General features: G+C 38.0%; 1 protein-coding gene and 1 non-coding gene across 2 annotated transcripts; one reads left to right on the forward strand and one right to left on the reverse strand.

Moving 5' to 3' along the window:
• The first annotated feature begins 21,294 nt into the window (after positions 1–21,294).
• On the forward strand, positions 21,295–22,631 carry LOC106987304 (alpha-ketoglutarate dehydrogenase component 4-like). Its single transcript, XM_053223405.1, has 3 exons — positions 21,295–21,382; positions 21,560–21,909; positions 22,605–22,631. Exons 1-3 carry the CDS (start codon positions 21,295–21,297, stop codon positions 22,629–22,631), a joined length of 465 nt encoding a protein of 154 aa, XP_053079380.1.
• LOC113593982 (U6 spliceosomal RNA) lies at positions 22,296–22,399 on the reverse strand. The gene has a single exon (XR_003414359.1). It is a non-coding gene; the product is annotated as a U6 spliceosomal RNA (small nuclear RNA).
• Positions 22,632–23,028: the final 397 nt, after the last annotated feature.

Raw genomic sequence — 23,028 nt, forward strand, 5'->3', positions numbered from 1 at the left:
TTTCTTTTTTGATTTTGTCTGGGTGATTTATCCATTGATGTAGATGGGCTGATAATGGCCCCTACTATTATTGTATTACTGTCCCCTTCTACCTTTATGTCTGTAAATATTTGCTTTATGTACTTAGATGCTCTTTTTTTTTTTTTTTAAGTTTATTTATTTTTGGGACAGAGAGAGACAGAGCATGAACGGGGGAGGGGCAGAGAGAGAGGGAGACACAGGCTCCAGGCTCTGGGCCATCAGCCCAGAGCCTGAGGCGGGGCTCGAACTCCCGGACCACGAGATCGTGACCTGGCTGAAGTCGGACGCTTAACCGACTGCGCCACCCAGGCGCCCCTGTACTTAGATGCTCTTATGTTGGATGTATAGACATTTACAATTTTTATATCTTCTTATTGGATTGATACCTTTATCATTATGTAGTGCCCTACTTTATTTCTTGATAAGTCTTTCTTTTAAACTCTATTTTGTCTGTTATAACTATTGGTACCCTGCCCTTTTTCCCCTTCCATTTGCATGGTATGTTTTTCCATCTCTTCACTTTCAGTCTGTATGTGTCTTTTAGATCTAACATGAGTCTCATCTCTTGTAGGCAGCATATAGATGAGTAGGGGTTTTTTAATCCATTTAGTCATACTATGTCTTTTGATTGGAGCATTTCATTTGTTTACATTTAAAGTAATTATTGATAGGTATGTATTTATCACTATTTTGTTAACTGTTTACTACTTGTTTTTGTAGTTCTTCTGTGCTCCTTTCTTTTTTCCTTCCTTTTATTTGATGCCTTTATTATTTTGCTTGGATTCTTTCTCTTTTTTAGGCATCTATTATATGTTTTTTTGTGTGTGGTTACCACTGAGTTCATACATAACATTGTATGCGTATAATAGTCTATATTCAATTGACAGTTGCTTAAGTTTAAACACAGACTTAAAGCACTAAATTTTAAGTGCCCCCTCCAAGTTTTATATATATGATGTCATATTTTACATCTTTTTATTTTGTGTACCTTTGACCAATTATTGTACATATAATTGATTAGTGTTGTGTTTTAACCTCCATACTAGCTTTATAAGTGATTAATCTACTTTTACTAAATGTTTGCTCTTACTAGTGAAAAATTTTTTCCATTAATAATTTTCTTCTATTTATAGCCTTTTCTTACCACTCAGAGAATTACCTTTAACATCTCTCATAAGGCTGGTTTAATGGTTATGAACTTTCTTAATTTCTTCCTTTGGGAAACTAGCTCTTCTATTCTGAATGATAATCTTGCTGGGTAGAGTATTTTTAGTTGCAGGGTTTTTTTTTCTTCTTTCAGTACTTGGATATATCATGCCACTCTGTTCTGGCTTGCAATGTTCTGACAAAAAATTAGCTGATAGTTTAATGAGGTTTACATTGTATATAACTATTTTCTTTTCTCTTGCTACTTTTTAAATTATCCTTATCACTACTTTTTGTCATTTTAATTATTATGTGTCTTGGTGTGGACTTTTTCAGGTTCACCTTGTTAGGGACTGTGTTTCTTGACCTAGACATTTGTTTCTTTTCCCAGATTAAAAAACTTTTCAGCTATTTCTCCAAGTAAGTTTTCTGCCCTCTTCTCTTTTCCTTATGGAGTCCCTATAATGTAAATGCTATTATGTTTAATGATATTACTGAGTTCCATTAACTCATTCTCATTTGTATTATCCTTTTTTCTTTTGCTATTCAGCTTGGTTGCTCTCCATTACCTTGTCTTCTAGATTTGACACATTCTTCCGCATCCTCCGATCTGCTGTTGACTCTTTCTGTGTTTTTTATTTGAATTAGTAATTTTTTTTTATCTATGGCTCTTTTTGATATTTTCTATCTCTCTGTTGAAGTTCTCACTGAATCAGTCCACTTTTTTCTCAAGTTCAGTATCTTCATGACCATTGCTTTGAATTCTTTGTCAGGCACATTGCTTATCTCAATTTCACTTAGCTCTTTTGCTGTGATTTTTATCATGTTCTTTATTTGGGACATATTCCTCTTCCTCCTCACTTTGTCTAACTCTCTATGTTTATTTCTATGTATTAGGGAAGTCAGCTACATTTCCTAGTCTTGCATGTAGTAGCCTTGTGTAGAAGAGGTCCTGTGGTGCCCTGGAGTATGGTCCCTTTCCCCCATCACCACAACCAGGTGCCACAGGTGTATCTTCTCAGTTGGCTGTATGTGCCCTACCATTGTGGCTTAGCTGCATTTTCCCTCAACCCAGTGGACTGCAATGACCTGCTTTGCCTTCTGTGGGTATGGTGGGTAGAATTTGGCCCCTGTATCATTGGAGGGTCTGCCTAAAGCTTCCACAGGCTTATAAGTTGTAAAGTCAGCAGTCAGGCTATATGTCTGCAGTTAGTCTTTCTGACACAGTTGCAGGTGCACCAAAGGGCAGCACTTTCTCCCTCTGAAGTCAAGAGGCTTTGTTGATGGTAGGGTGAGCAGTCAGATGAGATAACTTTAATTACCTCCCTGCCACAGTTGTTATGGGCTCAACAAATGACACGGCTTTCTCCCTGAGCAGTCAGCTAAAGGATTTGCCTGACGGAACTTGGGGCACACTGATATGTGGAATTATCTCCTCTCCCCCATCACTTTGGAGTGGTGCCAGTCTCTGTCTGGGCTGCTTACAGGTTGTGAAAGGGCAGGAGATGCTTTGGAAGGATGCCTGATGAACAGATGGGTGGGTTTTCAGGGGGATGTGGGGATAAGGCCCACGGTGCTAGCAAGATAGGTGGAGAGTGTTAGTACAGCATCCTGCAAGTGTCTGGTCATATAGGCTAGAAAAGGAAAGAGAAATGACACCTGCCAACACTTTTGTTCTTGGAGAAATCTGAAGATCCTTGCCCTTCTAGTGCATGTTCTGAGAAGAGTCTATCATCTCCTTCATGTATATGTTATGTATTTTTCTTTTTTTTAATTTTTTTTTCAACGTTTATTTATTTTTTGGGGGGACAGACAGAGACAGAGCATGAACGGGGGAGGGGCAGAGAGAGAGGGAGACACAGAATCGGAAGCAGGCTCCAGGCTCTGAGCCATCAGCCCAGAGCCCGACGCAGGGCTCGAACTCACGGACCGCAAGATCGTGACCTGAGCTGAAGTCGGACGCTTAACCGACTGCGCCACCCAGGCGCCCTGTTATGTATTTTTCAAACTGCTGTGTCTGTGTCGTGTCTCAGGCCAAGGTATTTACTGTGATTGATCCTAAGGTGGTGATTCAGTTTCCTATTGCCTTCTGTCTGTCCTAGAGTTAAGCTGGATGATTTTTAAAATACCTGGAATTAAGCCCTGTTGATTTTTAAAAGCTCCTGGAATTGAGCCCTGTTGATTATCAAATCAAGTATTATATGGACTCATTTTTTAAGTGGAGGTTTCCATTGCCTGGGGTGGTATCTGACCTTCCTCCTTCTCCATGCTTGTGGTATCCCTCCCATTTATGGTTAGTCTCACTGGGGGTTTGCTTTCCAACCACATCTCTGCCCCTTCCGCTGCCCCGACCACTTTGAAGGTGGTCGTCTATGATTAACAATGGAAGCTCTGTTTTGCCACCTTTCATGTAATTTGGAGAGTTAATTGCATAGGTATAGCTGTTATATTAGTGTGTCTAAGGGACAAGGTAAGCTCAAGATCCTCCTACTCTGCCATTCTTCCGAACTCCTTCATTTTTTATTTTGCTCTGAAGAAGCTTTTTATTTTTCTTCCAGTTTTAAGGATATGTAATTTACATAAAGCACTATAAGTTTAAGATGTATGGCATGAATGACTTATATATTGTGAAATGATAGCCACAGGTTTAGATAACACCCATCATCTGATACAGATACAAAAAAAAAAAAAAAAAACCTGGCAAACACAAAAAATAAAACCTTTATTTTTCTTGTGATGATGAAGATTCTTAGGATGTATTCTCTTAAAGCCTTTCAAATGTACCATACAGCAGTGTTGACATTAGTCATAATGCTGTACATTACATCCTTACTACTTATGTATCTTACAGCTGAAAGCGTGTACGTTTTGACTACCTTCATCCAATTCTCCCAACCGCCTCCCACTTCTGTAAGTCACAAACCTGATCTGTTTTTCTATTTTTGTTTTAAGGTTTTGGGGGCTTTTATATATTCCGAATATACATGAGATCATTTGGTATTTGTCTATCTCTGAGTTAAGTCTTGTCTGACTTAATTTCACTTAACATGATGCCCTCTAGGTCCATCCGTGTTGTTATAAATGAAATGATTATTTTTTTTCTTAAAAACTAAATAATATTCGTGTGTGTATAATAAAACAAATTATTCATCTGTTGATGGACATTTAGATTGTTCCTATGTCTTAACTAATGTAAATAATGGTGCTATGAACATAGGAGCACAGATATGTTTTCAACATAGTGTTTTGTTTCCTTCAGATATATTCACAGAAGTGGAATTGATAGATCATATAGTAGGTCTTTTATTTTTTGAGGAAATTTCATACTCTTTTTCATAGTGGCTGTTTCAGTTTACAGTTTCACCAACAGTGATCAAGCCTTTCCCTTTCTCTGCATTCTCACCAGCATTTGATATTTCTTGTGTTTTTGATAATTACCATTCAAAGAGGCATGAGGTGATATTATTGCAGTTTGATTTGCATTTCCCTAGAAATTAGTAACGTTGAGTACCATTTCATGTACCTCTTGGCTATTCTATATCTTCTTTAAAATAATATCTATTCAAATCCTTTGACTATTTTAAATTGAATTATTTGTTTTATTGTTATTGAATTGTATGATATTGTTGTATATTTTAGTTATTACCCCCGATCAGGTATATGGTTTGTAACTATTTTCCCACTGTATAGTCTTCTAATTTTGTTGATTATTTCTTTTGCTGTAAAGATTTTTAGTTTGATAAAGTCTCACTGGCTTATTATTGTGTTGCTTGTGCTTTAGATGTAATCCAAAAAAATCACTGCCAAGACATATTAAAGAGCTTTTTGCCTGTTTTCTACTAGGAATTCTACAGTTCCAGTCTTATATGTAAATCTTTAATCCATTTTAAGTTAAATTTTGTGAGTAGGATATAAGGATCTTGTTTCATTCTTTAACATGTAAATATCCAATTTTCCCAGCACCATTTAGAAAACCTTTTTCATTGACTACTCTTGACTTCCTTGTCAAATATTAGTTGACCACATTTGCATGGGCATAATTCTGAATTCTCTATTTTGTTCCATTGGTCAATATTTGATTTTATGCCAGTACCATACTGTTTAGAACACTATAGTTTTATAATATATCCTGAAATCAGGATGTCTGATGCCTCCAACTTTGTTCTTTTTCTGAGTTTCTTTGGCAATTTAGGGTCTTTTGTGGTTCCATGTACACATTAGACTGGTTTTTGTACTTCTGTATAAGATCCCATTGGAATCTTTATAGTGATTTCATTTAATCTAAAGATGGCATTGTATTATATGGACATTTTAAATGTCATTGTATTTTATAGATGGTATTTTATTGTATGGACATTTTAACAATATTCTTCTACTCCATGAACATGGTATACCATTCTGGTTGTGTCTGTTTTGATTTATTTCAGCAATGTCTTGAAGTTTTCAGGGTAGAGATCTTTCTATTTCCTTGGCTAAATTTATTCCTACATATATTATTACTTTTGATGCTGTTTTAGATTTATTTCTTTTTAAATTTATTGTTAGTGTATAAAAACTGCTGGCTTTGTAGTTAATTTTGTACATTAATTTTGTTTAATTTTCTTATGCAAATTTACTGAATTTCCTGGTTAGATCTGACAGTTTTTCAGTGGAGACTAAGATTTTCTATATATAAAATCATGTTGACAAACCAGACATTAAACCAAAGACTGCAATAAGAGATGAAAAAGGGCACTATATTATCATAAATGAGGCAATCCAACAAGAATATCACAATTGTAAATATTTATGCACCCAACATGAACACCAAAATATATAAAACAAAAACAAATTGATAATAACACCATAATAGGAGATTTTTACATCCCACTTACTTCAACAGACAGATGATCTAAACATAAAATCAAAAAGGAAACAGTGGCTTTATGTGACACACTGGACAGGATGGACTTAACAGATACACTCAAAACATTCCATTCTATGGCAACAGAATACACAGTACAAAATACATTCTTTTCAAGTGCATGTGAAACGTTCTCCAGAATAGATCATATACTGGGTCATAAATCAGGCCTCACCAAGAATCAAAAGATTGAGATCATACCATGCATATTTTCTGACCACAAACCTATGAAACTTGAAGTCGACCACAAGAAAAAATTTGGAAGACCACAAATGCATGGAGATTAAATAACATGTTACTAAACAATGACTCGGCCAACCAGGAAATCAAAGAAAAAAGTTTTTTAAAATACATGGAAACAAATGTCAATGAAAACACAATGGACCAAAGCCTTTGGGATGCAGAAAAGGCAATTCTAAGAAAGAAGTATATAGAATACAGGTTCACCTGAAGAAGTAAGAAGAATCTCAAACAACCTAATCTAACATTAAAGGACCTATAAAACAACAAATGAAACCTAAAGCTAGCAGAGGGAAGGAAAGATTAGGGCAGAAATAAATGATAGAGATAGTTTAAAAAAGTAGAACAGAACAATGAAAGCAGGAGCAGGCTCTTTCAAAAAAAATCAAAGTGATAAACTCCTAGCTAGACTTATTAGAAAGAAAAGAGAAAGGACTGAAATAAAATCACAAATTAGAGAAGAGAAATAACACCACAGAAATACAAATGACTACAAAAGAATATCATGAAAAACTATATGCAAACCATTGGACAGCCTGCAGGAAATGGATAAATTCCTAGAAATATATACACTACAAAAACTGAAACAGGAGGAAATAGAAAACTTAAACAGACCAATAACCAGTAAAAAAAATTAATCTGTAATCAAAAATCTTCCAAAAATTTCAAGATCAAATGGATTCACAGGCATCTTCTACCAAAAATTTAAAGTGGTGTTAATACCTACTCTTCTCAAACTATTCCCAAAAAATAGAAAAGGAAAACCTCCAAATTCATTATATGAGACCAACACTACTCTGATGCCAAAATCAGATAAAGACACCACTAAAAAAGAAAACTAGAGGCCAATATGCCTGATGACCATAGATGCAAAAATTATCAATAAAACACTAAAAAACCAAATCCGACAGTACACTAAAAAAAAAAAAAAAAAATCAGTCACCATGATCACATGGGATTTATTTCTGGGCTTCAAGTGTAGTTCAATATTTTCAAATCAATCAACATGATACATCACATTAAAAATAGGGTAAGAGCTGGGGCAGCTGGGTGGCTCAGTCAGTTAAGCGTCCAACTTCAGCTCAGTTCATGAACTCACAGTTCGTGAGTTCAAGCCCTGCGATGGACTCTGTGCTGACAGCTCAGAGCCTGGGACCTTCTTCAGATGCTCTGTCTCAGTCTCTCTCTGCACCTCCCCTGCTTGCATTCTGTCTCCTTCTCTCTTAAAAATAAATAAACTTAAAAAAAAAAGGTAAGAACCATATGATCATTTCAATAGATGCAGAATAAGCATTTGACAGAGTACAACATCCACTCATGATAACCCTCAACAAAGTAGGGTCAGAGGGGACATATGTCAACATAAATAAGGCCATATATGAAAAACCCAGAGTTAGTATTATCCTGAATGGGGAAAAACTGAGAGCTCTTCCTCCATAGTCAGGAGCAAACCTGAGATGTCTGCTATCAGCACTCTTATTTAACATAGCATTAGAAGTCCTAGCCACAGCATTCAGACAAGAAAAAGAAAAGGCATCCAAATCAGCAAGGAATAAGTCAAATTTTCGCTATTTGCAGATGATATGATACTTTATACAGAAAACCTGAAAGACTCCACCCAAAATTTGCTAGAGCTGATACACGAATTCAGTAAAGTCACGGGATATAAAATCAATGTACAGAAATCTGTTGCATTTCTGAGGCAGCAGAATAATGAGGCAGCAGAAAGAGAAATCAAGGAATCACTCCCATTTACAATTGTATCAAAAACCATAAGATACTTAGGAGTAAACCTAACCAAAGAGGTGAAAGATATGTACTCTGAAAACTAAAACAGTAATGAAAGAAATTAAAGATGACACAAATAAATGGAAAGACATTCTATGCTCACAGATTAGAAGAACGAATCTTGTTAAAATGCCTATACTACCTACAGCAATCTAACATTTAATGCAATTTCTATCAAAATACCACCAGCATTTCTCACAGAACTAGAATAAAGAATCCTAAAATTTGTATGGAACCAGAATAGGCATGGGAAAAGCCAAAGCAATCTTGAAAAAGAAAAACAAAGCTGGAGGGCATCACAATTCCAGACTTCAAATTATATTACAAAGCTGCAGTGGTAAAAACAGTATGGTCCTGGCACAAAAATAGACACATAGATCAGTGGGACAGATTAGAAAACCCAGAAATGAACTGGGTCAATTAATATGGTCAATTAATCTTCCACAAAGCAGGAAACAATATCCAATGGAAAAAAATCATCTCTTCAACAAATTATGTTGGGAAAACTAGACAGAAACATGCAAAACAATGAAACTGGACCACTTTCTTACACCAGACACAAAAATAAATGCAAAATGGGTGAAAGGACTAAATATGAGACCTGAAACCATAAAAATCCTAGAAGACAACAAAAACAGTAACTCCTTTGACATAGGCTGTAGCATCTTCTTTCTAGATGTCTCCTGAGGCAAGGGAAACAAAAGCAAAAATAAACTATTGAAACTTTATAAAAATAAAAAGCTGCACAGGAAGGAAACAGTCAATGAAACTAAAGGGAAATCTATGGAATGGGAGAGGATATTTGCAAATGAGATATCTGATAAGGGTCAGTATCCAAAATATATTTTAAAAGCTTATAAAACTCAACACCCAAAAAATGAATAAACTAATTTATAAATGGGCAGCAGATATGTACAGACATTTTTCCAAAGCAGACATCTAGATGACCAACAGATACATGAAAAGATGCTCAACGTCACTCATTATCAGAAATATGCAAATCAAAACTACAATGAGATATTATCTCACACCCATCAGAATGGGTAAAATCAACAGCTCCACCCTCATGTTGGATTAATTTGCTAGAGCAGCTCACAGAACCCAGGAAAACCCTTCTACTTATTAGTTTATTAAAGCAACACTTAAAGAATGCAGATGAACAGCTAGATGAAGAGATACAAAAGGCAAGGCCATGAAGAATCCTAAGCACAGAAGTTTCTCTGCCTGTGCAGTTGAGTCCATCATCCTCCTGGGTGAGGATGTGTTCACCAACCTAAAAGCTCTCTGAACCACATGCTATTGAAATTTGTATGGAGGCTTTATCATATAGGCATGGTTGAACATTAAATTCATTTTTACTGCTTGTCCTTTTTCAGGAGAATTATCTAGGGACTATGACTAAAAATTCAAGTCTTCTAATCATGGGATTTTTTTTTCTCAGTGACAGGACCTCATCTAGGAGTTTCTTTTATCTCACAGTAACCATGAGGTTTATATAAAGTATCTTAACATCATGATACCCTATTTTAAACTAACAACAACTTAACTTCAAAAGCATCCCTAAGTGTTACCTCCATACTATGGTATTGATGTTACAGGTTACACACTTTTTTTTTGTATTGTGTATCCAAGAACAGATTGTCGTAGTTATGATTGCTTTTACATTTTATTTTTAACTTTTAAACTAAACTTGTAAATGAACTACAAACTAGAATCTAATTTTGACTATATGTTTACCATAACCAGGGAGTTTAAGACTATTTTGTTATGTGTTTATGATAATTATCACCATTTTACTTCCACTAACAAGCTCTTTGGCAATTCTGCTAAAGCAGGTTTACTGGTATAAACTCTCTCAGTTTTTGCTTGTTGAAAAAGTCTTGATCTCTCCTTTTTTTATTACATATAATTTATTGTCAAATTGGTTTCCATACAACACGCAGTGCTCATCCCAACAGGTGCCCTCGTTAATGCCCATCACCCACTTTCCCCTCTCCCCTAACCCTTAGCCCCCATCAACCCTCAGTTTGTTCTCAGTATTTATGAGTCTCTTATGGTTTGCTTCCCTCCCTCTCTGTAACTTTTATTCCCTCTTCCCCTCCCCCATGGTCTTCTGTTAAGTTTCTCAAGTTCCACATATGAGTGAAAAAAATATGGTATCTGGCTTTCTCTGCCTGACTTATTTCACTTAGCATAATACCCTCTAGTTCCATCCACATTACTACAAATGGCCAGATTTCATTCTTTCTCATTGCCAAGTAGTATTCCATTGTATATATAAACCATATCTTCTTTACCCATTCGTCAGTTGATGGACATTTAGGCTCTTTCCATAATTTGGCTATTGTTGAAAGTGCTGCTATAAACATTGGGGTACAGGGCCCCTATGCATCAGCACTCTTGTATTCCTTGGGCAAATTCCTAGCAGTGCTATTGCTGGGTAGTAGGGTAGATCTATTTTTAATTTTTTGAGGATCCTCCACACTGTTTTCCAGAGCGGCTGCACCAGTTTGCATTCCCACCAACAGTGCAAGAGAGTTCCCGTTTCTCTTTCCAGCATCTATAGTCTCCTGATTTGTTCATTTTAGCCATTCTAACTGGCATGAGGTGGTATCTCAGTGTGGTTTTGATTTGTATTTCCCTTATGAGGAGTGACGTTGAACATCTTGTGTTGGCCATCTGCATGTCTTCTTTGGAAAAGTGTCTATTCATGTTTTCTGCCCATTTCTTCACTGGATTATTTGTTTTTCAGGTGTGGAGTTGGTGAGTTCTTTATAGATTTTGGATACTAGCCCTTTATCTGATATGTCATTTGCATATATCTTTTCTCATTCCATCGGTTGCCTTTTAGTTTTGTTGATTGTTTCCTTTGCAGTGCAGAAGTTTGTATCTTCATGAGGTCCTAATAGTTCATTTTTGCTTTTAATTCCCTTGCCTTTGGGGATGTGTCAAGTAAGAAATTGCTGCGGCTGAGGTCAGAGAGGTTTTTTCCTGCTTTCTCCTCTAGGGTTTTGATGGTTTCCTGTCTCACATTCAAGTCCTTTATCCATTTTGAGTTTCTTTTTGTGAATGGTGTAAGAAAGTGGTCTAGTTTCATTCTTCTGCATGTTGCTGTCTAGCTCTCCCAGCACCATTTGTTAAAGAGACCATCTTTTTTCCATTGGATATTCTGTCCTACTTTTTCAAAGATGAGTTGGTCATATTTTTGTGGGTCTAATTCTGGGGTTTCTATTCCATTCCATAGGTCTGTTTTTGTGCCAATACCATGCTGTCTTGATGATTACAGCTTTGTAGTAGAGGCTAAAGTCTGGGATTGTGATGCCTCCCGCTTTGGTCGTCTTCTTCAATATTACTTTGGCTATTCAAGTTTTTTGTGGTTCCATACAAATTTTAGGATTGCTTGTTCTAGCTTTGAGAAGAATGCTGGTGCAATTTTGATTAGGATTGCATTGAATGTGTAGATTGTTTTGGGTAGAATTGACATTTTAACAATATTTATTCTTCCAATCCATGAGCATGGTATGTTTATCCATTTCTTCATATCTTGTTCAATTTCCTTCATAAGATTTCTATAGTTTTCAGCATACATATCTTTTACATCTTTTATGATTCTTGGTGCAATTGTGAATGGGATCAGTTTCTTTATTTGTCTTTCTGTTGCTTCATTATTGGTGTATAAAAATGCAACTGATTTCTGTACATTAATTTTGTACCCTGCAACTTTTTGTCAAATTCTTGTATCAGTTCTAGTAGACTTTTGGTGGAGTCTATCGGGTTTCCATGTAGAGTATCATGTCATCTGCAAAGAATGAAAGTTTGACTTCATCTTTGCCAATTTTGATGCCTTTGATTTCACTTTGTTGTCTGATTGCTGATGCTAGCACTTCCAACCCTATGTTAAACAACAGCAGTGAGAGTGGACATCACTGTCGTGTTCCTGATCTCAGGGAAAAAGGTCTCAGTTTTTCCCCATTGACTATGATATTAGCTGTGGGCTTCATAAATGGCTTTTATGATGGTTAAGTATGTTCCTTCTATCCTGAATTTCTCAAGGGTTTTTATTAAGAAAGGATGCTGAATTTTGCCAAATGCTTTTTCTGCATCAATTGACAGGATCATATGGTTTTTATCTTTTATTAATGTGATGTATCACATTGATTGATTTGTGAATGTTGAACCAGCCCTGCATCCCAGGAATGAATCCCACTTGATCATGGTGAATAATTCTTTTTATATGCTGTTGAATTCGATTTGCTAGTATCTTGTTGAGAATTTTTGCATCCATATTCATCAGGGATATTGGCCTGTACTTCTCTTTTTTTGCTGGGTCTGTCTGGTTTGGGAATCAAAGTAATGCTGGCTTCATAGAATGAGTCTGGAAGTTTTCCTTCCCTTTCTACTTTTTTGGAACAGCTTGAGAAAGATAGGTATTACCTCTGCTTTAAATGTCTGGTAGAATTCCCCAGGGAAGCCATTTGGTCCTGGACTCTTATTTGTTGGGAGATTTTTGATAACTGATTCAATTTCTGCACTAGTTTTGGGTCTGTTCAGATTTTCTATTTCATCCCGTTTGAGTTTTGGAAGTGTGTGGGTGTTTAGTAATTTTTCCATTTCTTCCATGTTGTCCAGTTTGTTGACATGTAATTTTCCATAGTATTCCCTGATAATTGCTTGTATTTCTGAGGGATTGGTTGTAATAATTCCATTTCCATTCATTATTTTTTCTATTTGGGTCCTCTCTCTTTTCTTTTTGGGAAGCCTGGCTAGAAGTTTATCAATTTTGTTTATTTTTTCAAAAAAACGAACTCTTGGTTTCATTGATCTGCTCTACTGTTTTGGGGGTTTTTTTGTTTTTTTTTTTTGTTGTTGTTGTTGTTTTGTTTTGTTTTGGACTCTATATTGTTTATTTCTGCTCTGATCTTTATTATTTCTCTTATGCTGGGTTTGGGGTGTCTTTGCTATTCTGCTTCTAGTTCCTTTAGGTGTGTTGTTAGATTTTGTCTTTGGGATTTTTCTCGTTTCTTGAGACAGGCTTGTATTGCAATGTATTTTCCTGTCAGGACTGCCTTTGCTGCAACCCAAAGAGTTTGGATTGTTATATTTTCATCTTCATTTGTTTCCATATATTTTTTAATTTCTTCTCTAATTGCCTGGTTGACCCATTCATTCTTTAGTAGGGTGTTCTTTAACCTCCATGCTTTTGGAGGTTTTCCAGACTTTTTCCTGTGGTTGATTTCAAGTTTCATAGCATTGTGGTCTGAAAGTATGCATGGTATGATCTCAATTCTTGTATATTTATGAAGGGCTGTTTTGTGACCCAGTATGTGATCTATCTTGGAAAATGTTCCCTGTGCACTCGAGAAGAAACTATATTCTGTTGCTTTGGGATGCAGAGTTCTAAATATATCTGTCAAGTCCATTTGGTCCAATATATCATTCAGGGTCATTGTTTCTTTATTGATTCTCTGTCTAGATCTATCCATTGCAATTACCACATTCTTATCAATAAGGTTGCTTATGTTTGCAATTGTTTTATATATTTGGGTGCTACCAAATTCGGTGCATAGACATTTATAATTGTTAGCCCTTCTTGGTGGATAGACCCTATAATTATATAATGCCCTTCTTCATCTCTTGTTACAGCCTTTAATTTAAAGTCTAGTTTGTCTGATACAAGTATGTCTACTCCAGCTTTCTTTTGACTTCCAGTATCATGATAGATAGTTCTCCATCCCCTCATTTTCAATCTTCAGGTGTCCTCAGGTCTAAAATAGTCTCTTGTAGACAAAAAATAGATGGGTCTTGTTTTTTTATCCATTCTGTTACCCTATGTCTTTTGATTGGAGCATTTAGTCCATTTACATTCAGTGTTTTATTGAAAGATATGGGTTTAGAGTTATTATGTTATCTCTAGGTTTCATGCTTGTAGTGATTTCTCTGGTACTTTGTGGTCCTTGCAACATTTCACTCACAGATCCCCCTTAGGATCTCTTGTAGTGCTGGTTTAGTGGTGATGAATTCCTTCAGTTTTTGTTTGTTTGGGGAAACCTTTATCTCTCCTTCTATTCTGAATGACAGACTTGCTGGATGAAGGATTCTTGGCTGCATATTTTTCCTGTTCATCACATTGAAGATTTCTTTCCATTCCTTTCTGGCCTGCCAAGTTTCAGTAGATAGGTCTGCTACTACCCTTATGTGTCTATTTTGTATGTTAGGGCCCATTTATCCCTAGCTGCTTTCAGAATTCTCTCTTTATTCTTGTTTTGCCAGTTTCACTCTGATAGGTCATACAGAAGATCGATTCAAGTTACATCTCAAGGGAGTTCTCTGTGCCTCTTGGATTTCAATGCCTATTTCCTTCCCCAGATTGGGGAAGTTCTTGGCTATGATTTGTTCAAGTACACCTTTAGCCCCTTTCTCTCTCTCTCTCTTTCTGGAATTCCTATGATACGGATATTGTTCTGTTTGATTGCAACACTTAGTTCTCTAATTCTCCCCTTGTACTCCTGGATTTTTTAATCTCCCTTTTTCTCAGCTTCCTCTTTTTCCATAATTTTATCTTCTAATTCACCTCTTCTCCCCTCTGCCTCTTCAACCTATGCTGTGGCTGACTCCATTTTATTTTGCACCTCATTTATAGCATTTTTAATTCATCATGACTATTTTTTAGTCCCTTGATCTCTGTAGCAATAGATTCTCTGCTGTCCTCTATGCTTTTTTTAAGCCCAGCAATTAACTTTATGACAATTTTTCTAAATTCTTGTTCAGGTATTTTGCTTAAATCGGTTTTGATCAATTTGTTAGCTGTTGCTACTTCCTGGAATTTCTTTTGAGGATAATTCTTTCATTTCATAATTTTGGGTAGTTTTCTGTCCCTTATGCATTTTAAAAGCTTGTGTGCTCTGCACCTGTGAGCACTGCTATAGCAAAGCGGGGGGGGGGGGTGGTGGGGGGGGATGGTCATACACCCTCCATGTCCTGGCCCTTCAGGAGGCATCTTTTTGGAGATTGTTACTTGCTCTCTGTTGTTGTGACTTTGGTTATTTTATTACCCTACTCTTAGTGATATTTTGGACCCCCCAGCAGGTGTGCTTTGATTTGTTCCTTGGAGTAGCCCTATAAAGAAAACAGACAAACAGGAGACAAAAACATGCATACACACACAAACGAATAACGCAAACAAAGACAAAAAACTAAAAAAACCCAAAAACACCAACTACAAGTAAATAAGAGGGTGGAGGCGGTGCTGATGGAAGAGCACATACAGAGAAATTATGGGGTGTGGGGGGGGTAGAAAAAATAAACATTGACTAGGCAGAGAGACTAAAAGGCTTAATCTAGAGGGAGAGAAAGGAAAATAAAGAAGGGGCAGGGGAAAAGAAACGAAGATAAAGTTACCCAGAGAGAGAAACTATATGCCTTGATTATTCTAGAGAGAGAGAAAGGAATGTAAAGAAGGAGGTGAAGAACATGTATCAAGAGAATGAATTAAATACATCTGTTTAGGCAAACCAATAACCAGAGTAATCAGCCTAGAGGAGGGAAGAGATAAGGAGGAGAAATGGGGAGAAGAATATATCTATATATCCAGAATTGACCTTGAGTTAATCCAGGCAATGCTGCAGCACTTGTCTGGAGGAGCTTTCGACAGGGTCTGCCCAGCTCCTGTAGATTCAGTTACCTGGTGTGAAGGGGTGTGGTTTGGTGTAGTCTGGACCCACCTCCACCATGGGCCCCTGGACTGATCCCTGAAGCCCCGGTGGGGGTGCGGGGAAGGGCAGAATGGTGATCCCCTAGTGTCTTCTCCATGGACCTGGACGGGTGGACTCCTTTTGAGTAGTCCTTACTGTGCTGCAGGCGCAGGGGGGGTGGTCCTTCTCACTCTGCCAGCTCCCTGACCCTCCGCTTGACCAGGATTCAAAGCCCCACTCCATGCACTCTGGTACTGGAGAAGCGCCTCTCTCTGCACCTGATATGTGATCCCAGCTGGCTTTGTCTGTGTCACCACACTTCAGAGAGGACTGCCTTCTCCTACTGCAGACTGCACTGCTAACCTCACCGCCAAGCCCCAGGGGTGGCGGCCACGGGCAGGCTTTTTCTTTTCCCACAGCACTTCAGAGAGGGGGCCACTTTCTCCTACTGCAAACTGCCAGCCAGTGAGCCCGGGAGTGGCAGCGCAGGCAGGCTTTGTACTATCGTGCAGCCCTCTAGGAGGGGACCGCTTTCTCCAACTGCAGACTGTGCCCCTGACCTACCGCCAAAGCCAGGACTGGCTCCCCTCCTCCCCAGGTGCGCAAACAGAGAACTGGCCCCAGTCCAAAGAAAGCCCCACAGTTAGAGATAGGATCCCTCTCAGTCTCAGTCTGAGGTCTTTCTCCTGTCCAGATATGGTCCTACACTTCCCTAGCCGCTTTCTCTTCCCTTTGTCTCTCCGCAGAAGGGGGTCCCTCCCCTCCATCCCCACGTGGCCTTTTTTATCTCCCCCAGTTCATAATCACCCACCTATCTTTTCTCCAGTTTTCCCATTTTCTTCCTGGTAGATTCAGTCTGTTTTCCTCCCAGACTCTGGGGTTCAAAGTCCTTTGGCTTCACTTTTTTGTTTGAGAGGTGTGGGAAGTATGGATCCCCCTACTTCTCTGCCATGTTGACCCCACTCTCCCTGATCTCTCCTTTTCTAAAGGGCAGTTTTGTTGGGTACAGAAATCTTTGTTGGCTTTTTTTTTCTTTCTGAATTTGAAATATATCATTCCACTCTCCCCTAACTTGAAAAGTTTTGCTGGGAAATCCACCAATAGCATTATGGGGATTTCTTCATATGGAACTTTCTTCTGGCTGCTTTCAAAATTAATGTGTTGTGTTTGACTTTTGACAATTTAATCATATGTCTTGTTGTAGCCCTAATCAGGTTCAACCACTGTTGGGTACTTTAAGTCTAATGGACCAGGATGTAAGTTTTTCCCAAGTTTAAAGAAGCCTTTACCCATTATTGCCTTAAAAATGCTTTTTATCCCTTTTTCTCTTCTTCCTCTAGAATTCCCATAATGTGAATATTGTTCCTTTTCATTATGTCCCATAAGTCCAATAAGTTTTTCCTCACTCTTTTTTACTTTTTCCCTCTTTTTGCTCCTGTGACTGGATAATTCCAAATGTCTTGTCATATAGGTCATTAATTCTTTCCTCTGCATGCACTAGTCAACTTTTGAAGCTCTCTGTTGAATTCTTCTGTTCCATGTATTTTTCATCTCTATAATTTCTGGGAGTATTTTTTTTATGGCCTCTATTTGACCTTATTTTTTCATGCATTGTTCTCCTAATTTCATTTAGTGATCTGTGTGTCCGTGTAGTTTGTTAAACTACTTTAAGAGAACTTTTCTGAATTCTTTGTGTGACAATTATGAATATACATTTCCTTAGGTTTAATTATTGACACTGCTTTGGTAGTGTCATGTTTACCAGACCGTGAGGGGGAGAAGGGCAGAGAGAGGGGAAGACACAGAATCTGAAGCAGGCTCCAGGTTCTGAGCTGTCAGCAGAGAGCCTGATGTGGGGCTCAAACCCACAAACCAGGAGATCATGACCTGGGCCAAAGTCAGATGCCCAACCGACTGAGCCACCCAGGTACCCCAGTAACCCCGTCTGAGCTCTGAGGTGTGGGGTGGTACCATTGGCTGGGAACAGTTGGAAAGGACTATTAGCTTGGTTCCATCTATGTTGTCACAAATGCTTTATCATGGCTGAATAATATTCCATTATATCTAATATAATATACACATACCACATATTCTTTATCCATTTATCAATTAATGGATTCTTTTACTGCTTTTAAGATTCTCTACCTTGAATTTTTGACATTTTAATTATTATGTGTCTTAGTGTGGACCTCTCTGGGTGCATCTTTTTTGTGCTTCTGTGTGCTTCCTAGACCTGAATATTTGGTTTCCCTCCTGGGCTAGGGAAATTTTCAATTATTATTTCTTCAAATGAATTTTCTGCCCCTGTCTCTGTTTTCCTTTGGGGACACAAAAAATGTGAATATTTGTATATTCAGAGGTCATCTCTTATCCTCATTTTTTTTTAAGTGTTTAAATTTACTTTTAAGAGAGAGATAGAGCATGAGCTGGGGAAGGGCAGAGAGAGGACACACAGAATCCGAAGCAGGCTCTAGGCTCCAAGCTGTTGGCACAGAGCCTGATGGTGGGGCTCAAACTCATGGATCAAGAGGTCATGACCTGAGCCAACTTAAGTGACTGAGCCACCCAGGCACCCCAACTTATCCTTATTTTTTAAATGTCATTTTTCTTTCTGCTGTCAGCTTGGATGATTTATACTACCTTGTCTTTCAGAGCACAGTTCTTCCACATCATCTAATCTGTTGATTGCCTCTTGTGTTTTTTTTTCATCTCAGTTATTGTATTCCTTAGCTCTGATTTGTTTTTTCCATCTCTTGGTGTAAGTTTTCACTGAGTTTATTCACTCTTCTCTCAAGAGTGGTGGGCATCTTAATAATCATTATTTTGAACTCATTATCACATAGATTGTGTCCATTTTGTTTAGTTTTTTTCTGATGATTTGTCTTATTTCATGTGGAACACATTTCTCTCCCTTGTTTTGTCTGACTCTGTGTTTATTTTTATATATTGGGTAAGACAGTTACATCTCCTGTCATGGCCTTATGTAGAAGGTCATGGCTTATGTAGAAGCTATCCTGTGGGGCTCAGTACTGTAATCTCCCATGGACACCAGAACCAGTCTCTATGGGTATCCCCTGAATGGACTGCATGTACCCTCCTTCTGGAACCAGGCCATGACTGCTGGTAGAACACTGGTGGGTGGGGCTAGTCCCTGGCCCAACTGGCAGCAATGCCTGGCCACAGCTACTATTGTGTGTGGGACTGACCCCTGGTGTAGCTAGATGAGAGGCCCAGCTGCACTCTCTGTGGGAATGCTTATGGCTGGGATTGGCCCCTCCAGTGTGGTTGGCTCCAAGACTCACCTATGATTGCTGTAGACCCGCTTGTGAGCAGAGCTGGCCCCCTCCTAGCTAGGGCAGGAGTGACATTAAAGAGGCACTAGTCCCTATCAAGGCTATTCCCCAGATGTGGCAAGGCAGGAGCTGCAATGGAGCAGTTCCTGCCAGGGCAGGAGGGGGAGCAAGGTGGGTCCACAGGAGGATGCCAGGGCAAGGTGAGTGGTGCTAGCAAGGTAGATGAAAAGTATCCGAACTGGCTCCTTCCAGCACTGGGGCCCCAAGGCAGGATGAAGAAGAGCAATAAAAATTTCACTCACCAGGGAAATTTCCTACAGATCCCTGACCATCCAGCACATGCCCTAAAATCAGTCAACAAATATCCATCATGTATAGGCCTGGTGCTTTGCAAACTGCTTCTTTTTGTGATGGTTCTCAGAGCAAGTGATATGGTGCATGGGTCCTTGAAGCTGGAGTCTTCATTTCCTAAAGCCCTCTGGGTCTCCCAGCATCAAGCCCCACTGATTTTGAAAAGCAGGCACTATGGGGGCTCATCTTCCAGGACAAATCTTCCTGGTAGGAGGTGTCAAATTTGGGACTTCAACCCATCACTCCACAGGGAAGGCCTCTGCACCTGTGATATCCCTCCCATTTGTGGGTTGTAACATTGGGGGTTTAGCTCCCAAACATGTTTTCCCCTTCTGCCCTTCTTGAGGTGGCTTTATCTTCTTATCTTTAGCTGTGGAAGAGCTGTTTTGCTAGTCTCCATGTCTTTCTCACAGTGAGTTGCATTATATTTAGTTGTAGCTGTGGTGTGTCTACAGGACTAAGTGAGCTCAGAATCTTCCTACTTTGCAATCTTTCTTCCTCTTCAGTACCATTCTGTTGTAATTACTATAGCTTTGCAGTTTAGTTTGAAATCAAGAAGCATGACGTCTCTGGCTTTGTTCTTCCTCCTAATTATTGCTATACCTATTTAGGGTCTTTCATGGTTCCATACAAATTTTAGGTTGATGTTTCAATTTCTATTAAAAATACCATTGCATTTTTTATAAAGTTTGCATTCCAACTATCCATGGCTTTGGGTAGTATGGACATTGTAACAATAACAATATTATTCTGTACCAAGAAACAAGGTATTTGTCCATTTGTTGTATTCAATTTCTTTCACCAAGGTCTTATGGTTTTTATTGTACATCTTTCACCTTCTCTGTTAAATGTATTCCTAAGTTTTTCATTGTTTTTGATAAAACTGTAAGTGGCATAATTTTGTTTCTTTTTCAGATATTTTTTGGTAGTGTAGAGAAATGCAACAGATTTTTTTTTAAGTTTAACTATTTTTTAGAGAGAGCATGAGCAGAGTGGAGGGGAGAAAGAGAATCCCAAGCAGGCCGTTCACACTGTCAGAGCAGGGCCCAACATGGGACCCAGTCTCATGAACCATGAGATCATGACCTGAGCTGAAGTCAAGAGCCAGATGCTTAACCAACTGAGCCACCCAGGCACCCTTGAAACCTGGTTTTTAAGTGTTGATTTTGTATCCTGCAACTTGACTAATCTGTTTGATAAGTTCCAATACTTTTTGGGTGAGTCTTTAGGATTTTTCATATGTAAGATCATATCGGTTGCAAATAACAATTTTACTTTTTCCTTTCCAATATAGATTGCTTTTATTTCTTTGTCTGGTGCCTAATTTCTCTATAGCTAGGACTTCTAGTACTATGTTGCCTAAGAGTGATGATAGTAGGCAACTGTGTCTCATTCTGATCTTACGGGAAAACCTTTGAATTATTCACTGTTGCACATGTTAGGATGTGAGATTATTATAAGTGGTTTCAAATATGTTGAGATATCCTTTTATTTCCAAATGTTTGTAGATGTTTATCATGAAAAAATATCATATTCTGTCAAATGCTGTGCATCTATTGAGATTTGATTGTATGATTTTTATCTTTCATTCTATTAATGGTATTTATTGATTTACGTATTTAAACTCCTTCTACTTTATGCAATTTAGTGGTATATGATCATAATCTCTAAGGACCCGATGTATTTCTGTAGTGTAAGTTGTAATGTCTGGTTTTTCATTTCTGATTTTACTTTTATTGAGTGTTCGCTCTTTCTTGAGTTAGCGTAGCTAAAAGTTCATCAACTTTGTTTATTAAAAAAAAACAGTTATGGTTATCTCTATGGCTACCAAGTACCCCAGAAGCTGCCCCATCTCAGAGTCATGATGGGCACCAAGATGGCATCTGCCAGCAAGGTCATTCAGGTAGTCAAGCCACATATTCCATTAAGGTTCCCTGACAGAAGACACCGTTCTTTTCAAATATTTACTTTGAGAGAGAAAACATGTTCAAGAGAGAGAAGAAGAGAGAATCCTAAGCAGGCTTCACACACAGCACAGAGCCTGACACCGGGCTCAATCCCACGCGAGATCACTACCTGAGCCAATATCAAGAGCCTGATGCTCAACCGACTGAGCCACCCAGGAGCCCCCAGAAGAGACAATTCTAAAGTCAGTGTATCAGAAGCTTTGTGTTCAGTAGGACAACCATCTCAGTCTTCTTCAATTTCACAGCATTCTAAGGGAGGTAAATCACCAGATTTGCTGATGCATCTGGATCCACCAGATACTGCTCAAATAATAAAAGCGTTACCTCAGAAATACAGAAAGAAACTTGTGTCTCAAGAAGAAATTGAATGTATCCAATGTGGAGGTCCAAAAAAATCACTGACCATGTGGCTGCTGTTTGTCATCAAACAAAAGAATAGTCCTTACGATAAAGAACTTCCAATATGGCACATGAGAAATTATACTTTAATCAACTTCAATAAATATTCCGTAAAAAAAAAAAAAAAAACAAAACATAGAAAATTTAGATGAACACTTGCGTCCCCTAATAGATGTATCTCGGTCAGTTTCTCCAAAAGAGTACCTATTTGTTTACATGCTTACTAAAGTATACGTTTTTTAAAAAGTTACCAATTGATTTCTATCTACTAGTCTCTCATTTCCACTCTGATCTCTGTTGTCCTTTCTTTTGCTAACTGTGGACTTTGTTCTCCCTTTTCTAATTCTTGAAGTGTAAAGTTAGGATACATCTTTGAGATGTTTTACTTTCTTTTTTTTTAATTTTTTTAAGTTTATTTATTTATTTTGAGAGGGGGGAGGGATGGAGGGAGAGAGAGAAACATCCTGCACTGTCAGAGCAGAGCCCCACACAGTGCAAAAATACAGAACGCTTCGCAAATTTGCTTGTCATCCTTGCACAGAGGCCATGCTAAACTCCGTATCGTTCTGGTTTTAGCATATGTGCTGTCAGAGCAAGCACAAGATGTTTTACCTTTCTTCAAATATGAATTTATGCTATTAATTTCCCTCTCACAACTGCTTTTACAACATCTCATTTATTTTTTATGGAAGTACAATTAGCATTAATTTCAGGTGTACAATATGATTCAACAATTCTATACATTATTCATGTTCATCACAATAGGTGTACTTTTAATCTCCTTGGTCTTTTTCACTCCTCTCAGTATCCACCATCCCTCTGGCAACGATGAGCTTGTTCTGTGTATTTAAGTCTGTTTTTGTGTATTTCCTTTTCCTTTGTCCTTTTTTTTTCTTAAATTCTGGATATAAGTGAAGTACAGTATTTGCCTTGTCTGACTGACTTTGCTTAGCATTATACCTTTTTGGTCCATCCATGTTGTTCCAAATGTCAAGATATTTTTTTTTTAATGACTGAACAAAATTCCATTGTAAAATATACCACATCTTCTATATCCATATTTATGGATGGACACTTGGGTTGCTTCCATATCTTGGATATTGTAAATAATGCTGCAATAATTATAGTGGTGCATCTATCTTTCCAAATTAGTGTTTTCACTTTTTTGGATAGATACCAAGTAGCAAAATTATTGGGTAATTCTACTTTTAGCTTTTTAAGGAAACTCT

Source organism: Acinonyx jubatus, chromosome B2, assembly GCF_027475565.1.
Source record: "Acinonyx jubatus isolate Ajub_Pintada_27869175 chromosome B2, VMU_Ajub_asm_v1.0, whole genome shotgun sequence".
Taxonomy (NCBI): domain Eukaryota; kingdom Metazoa; phylum Chordata; class Mammalia; order Carnivora; family Felidae; genus Acinonyx; species Acinonyx jubatus.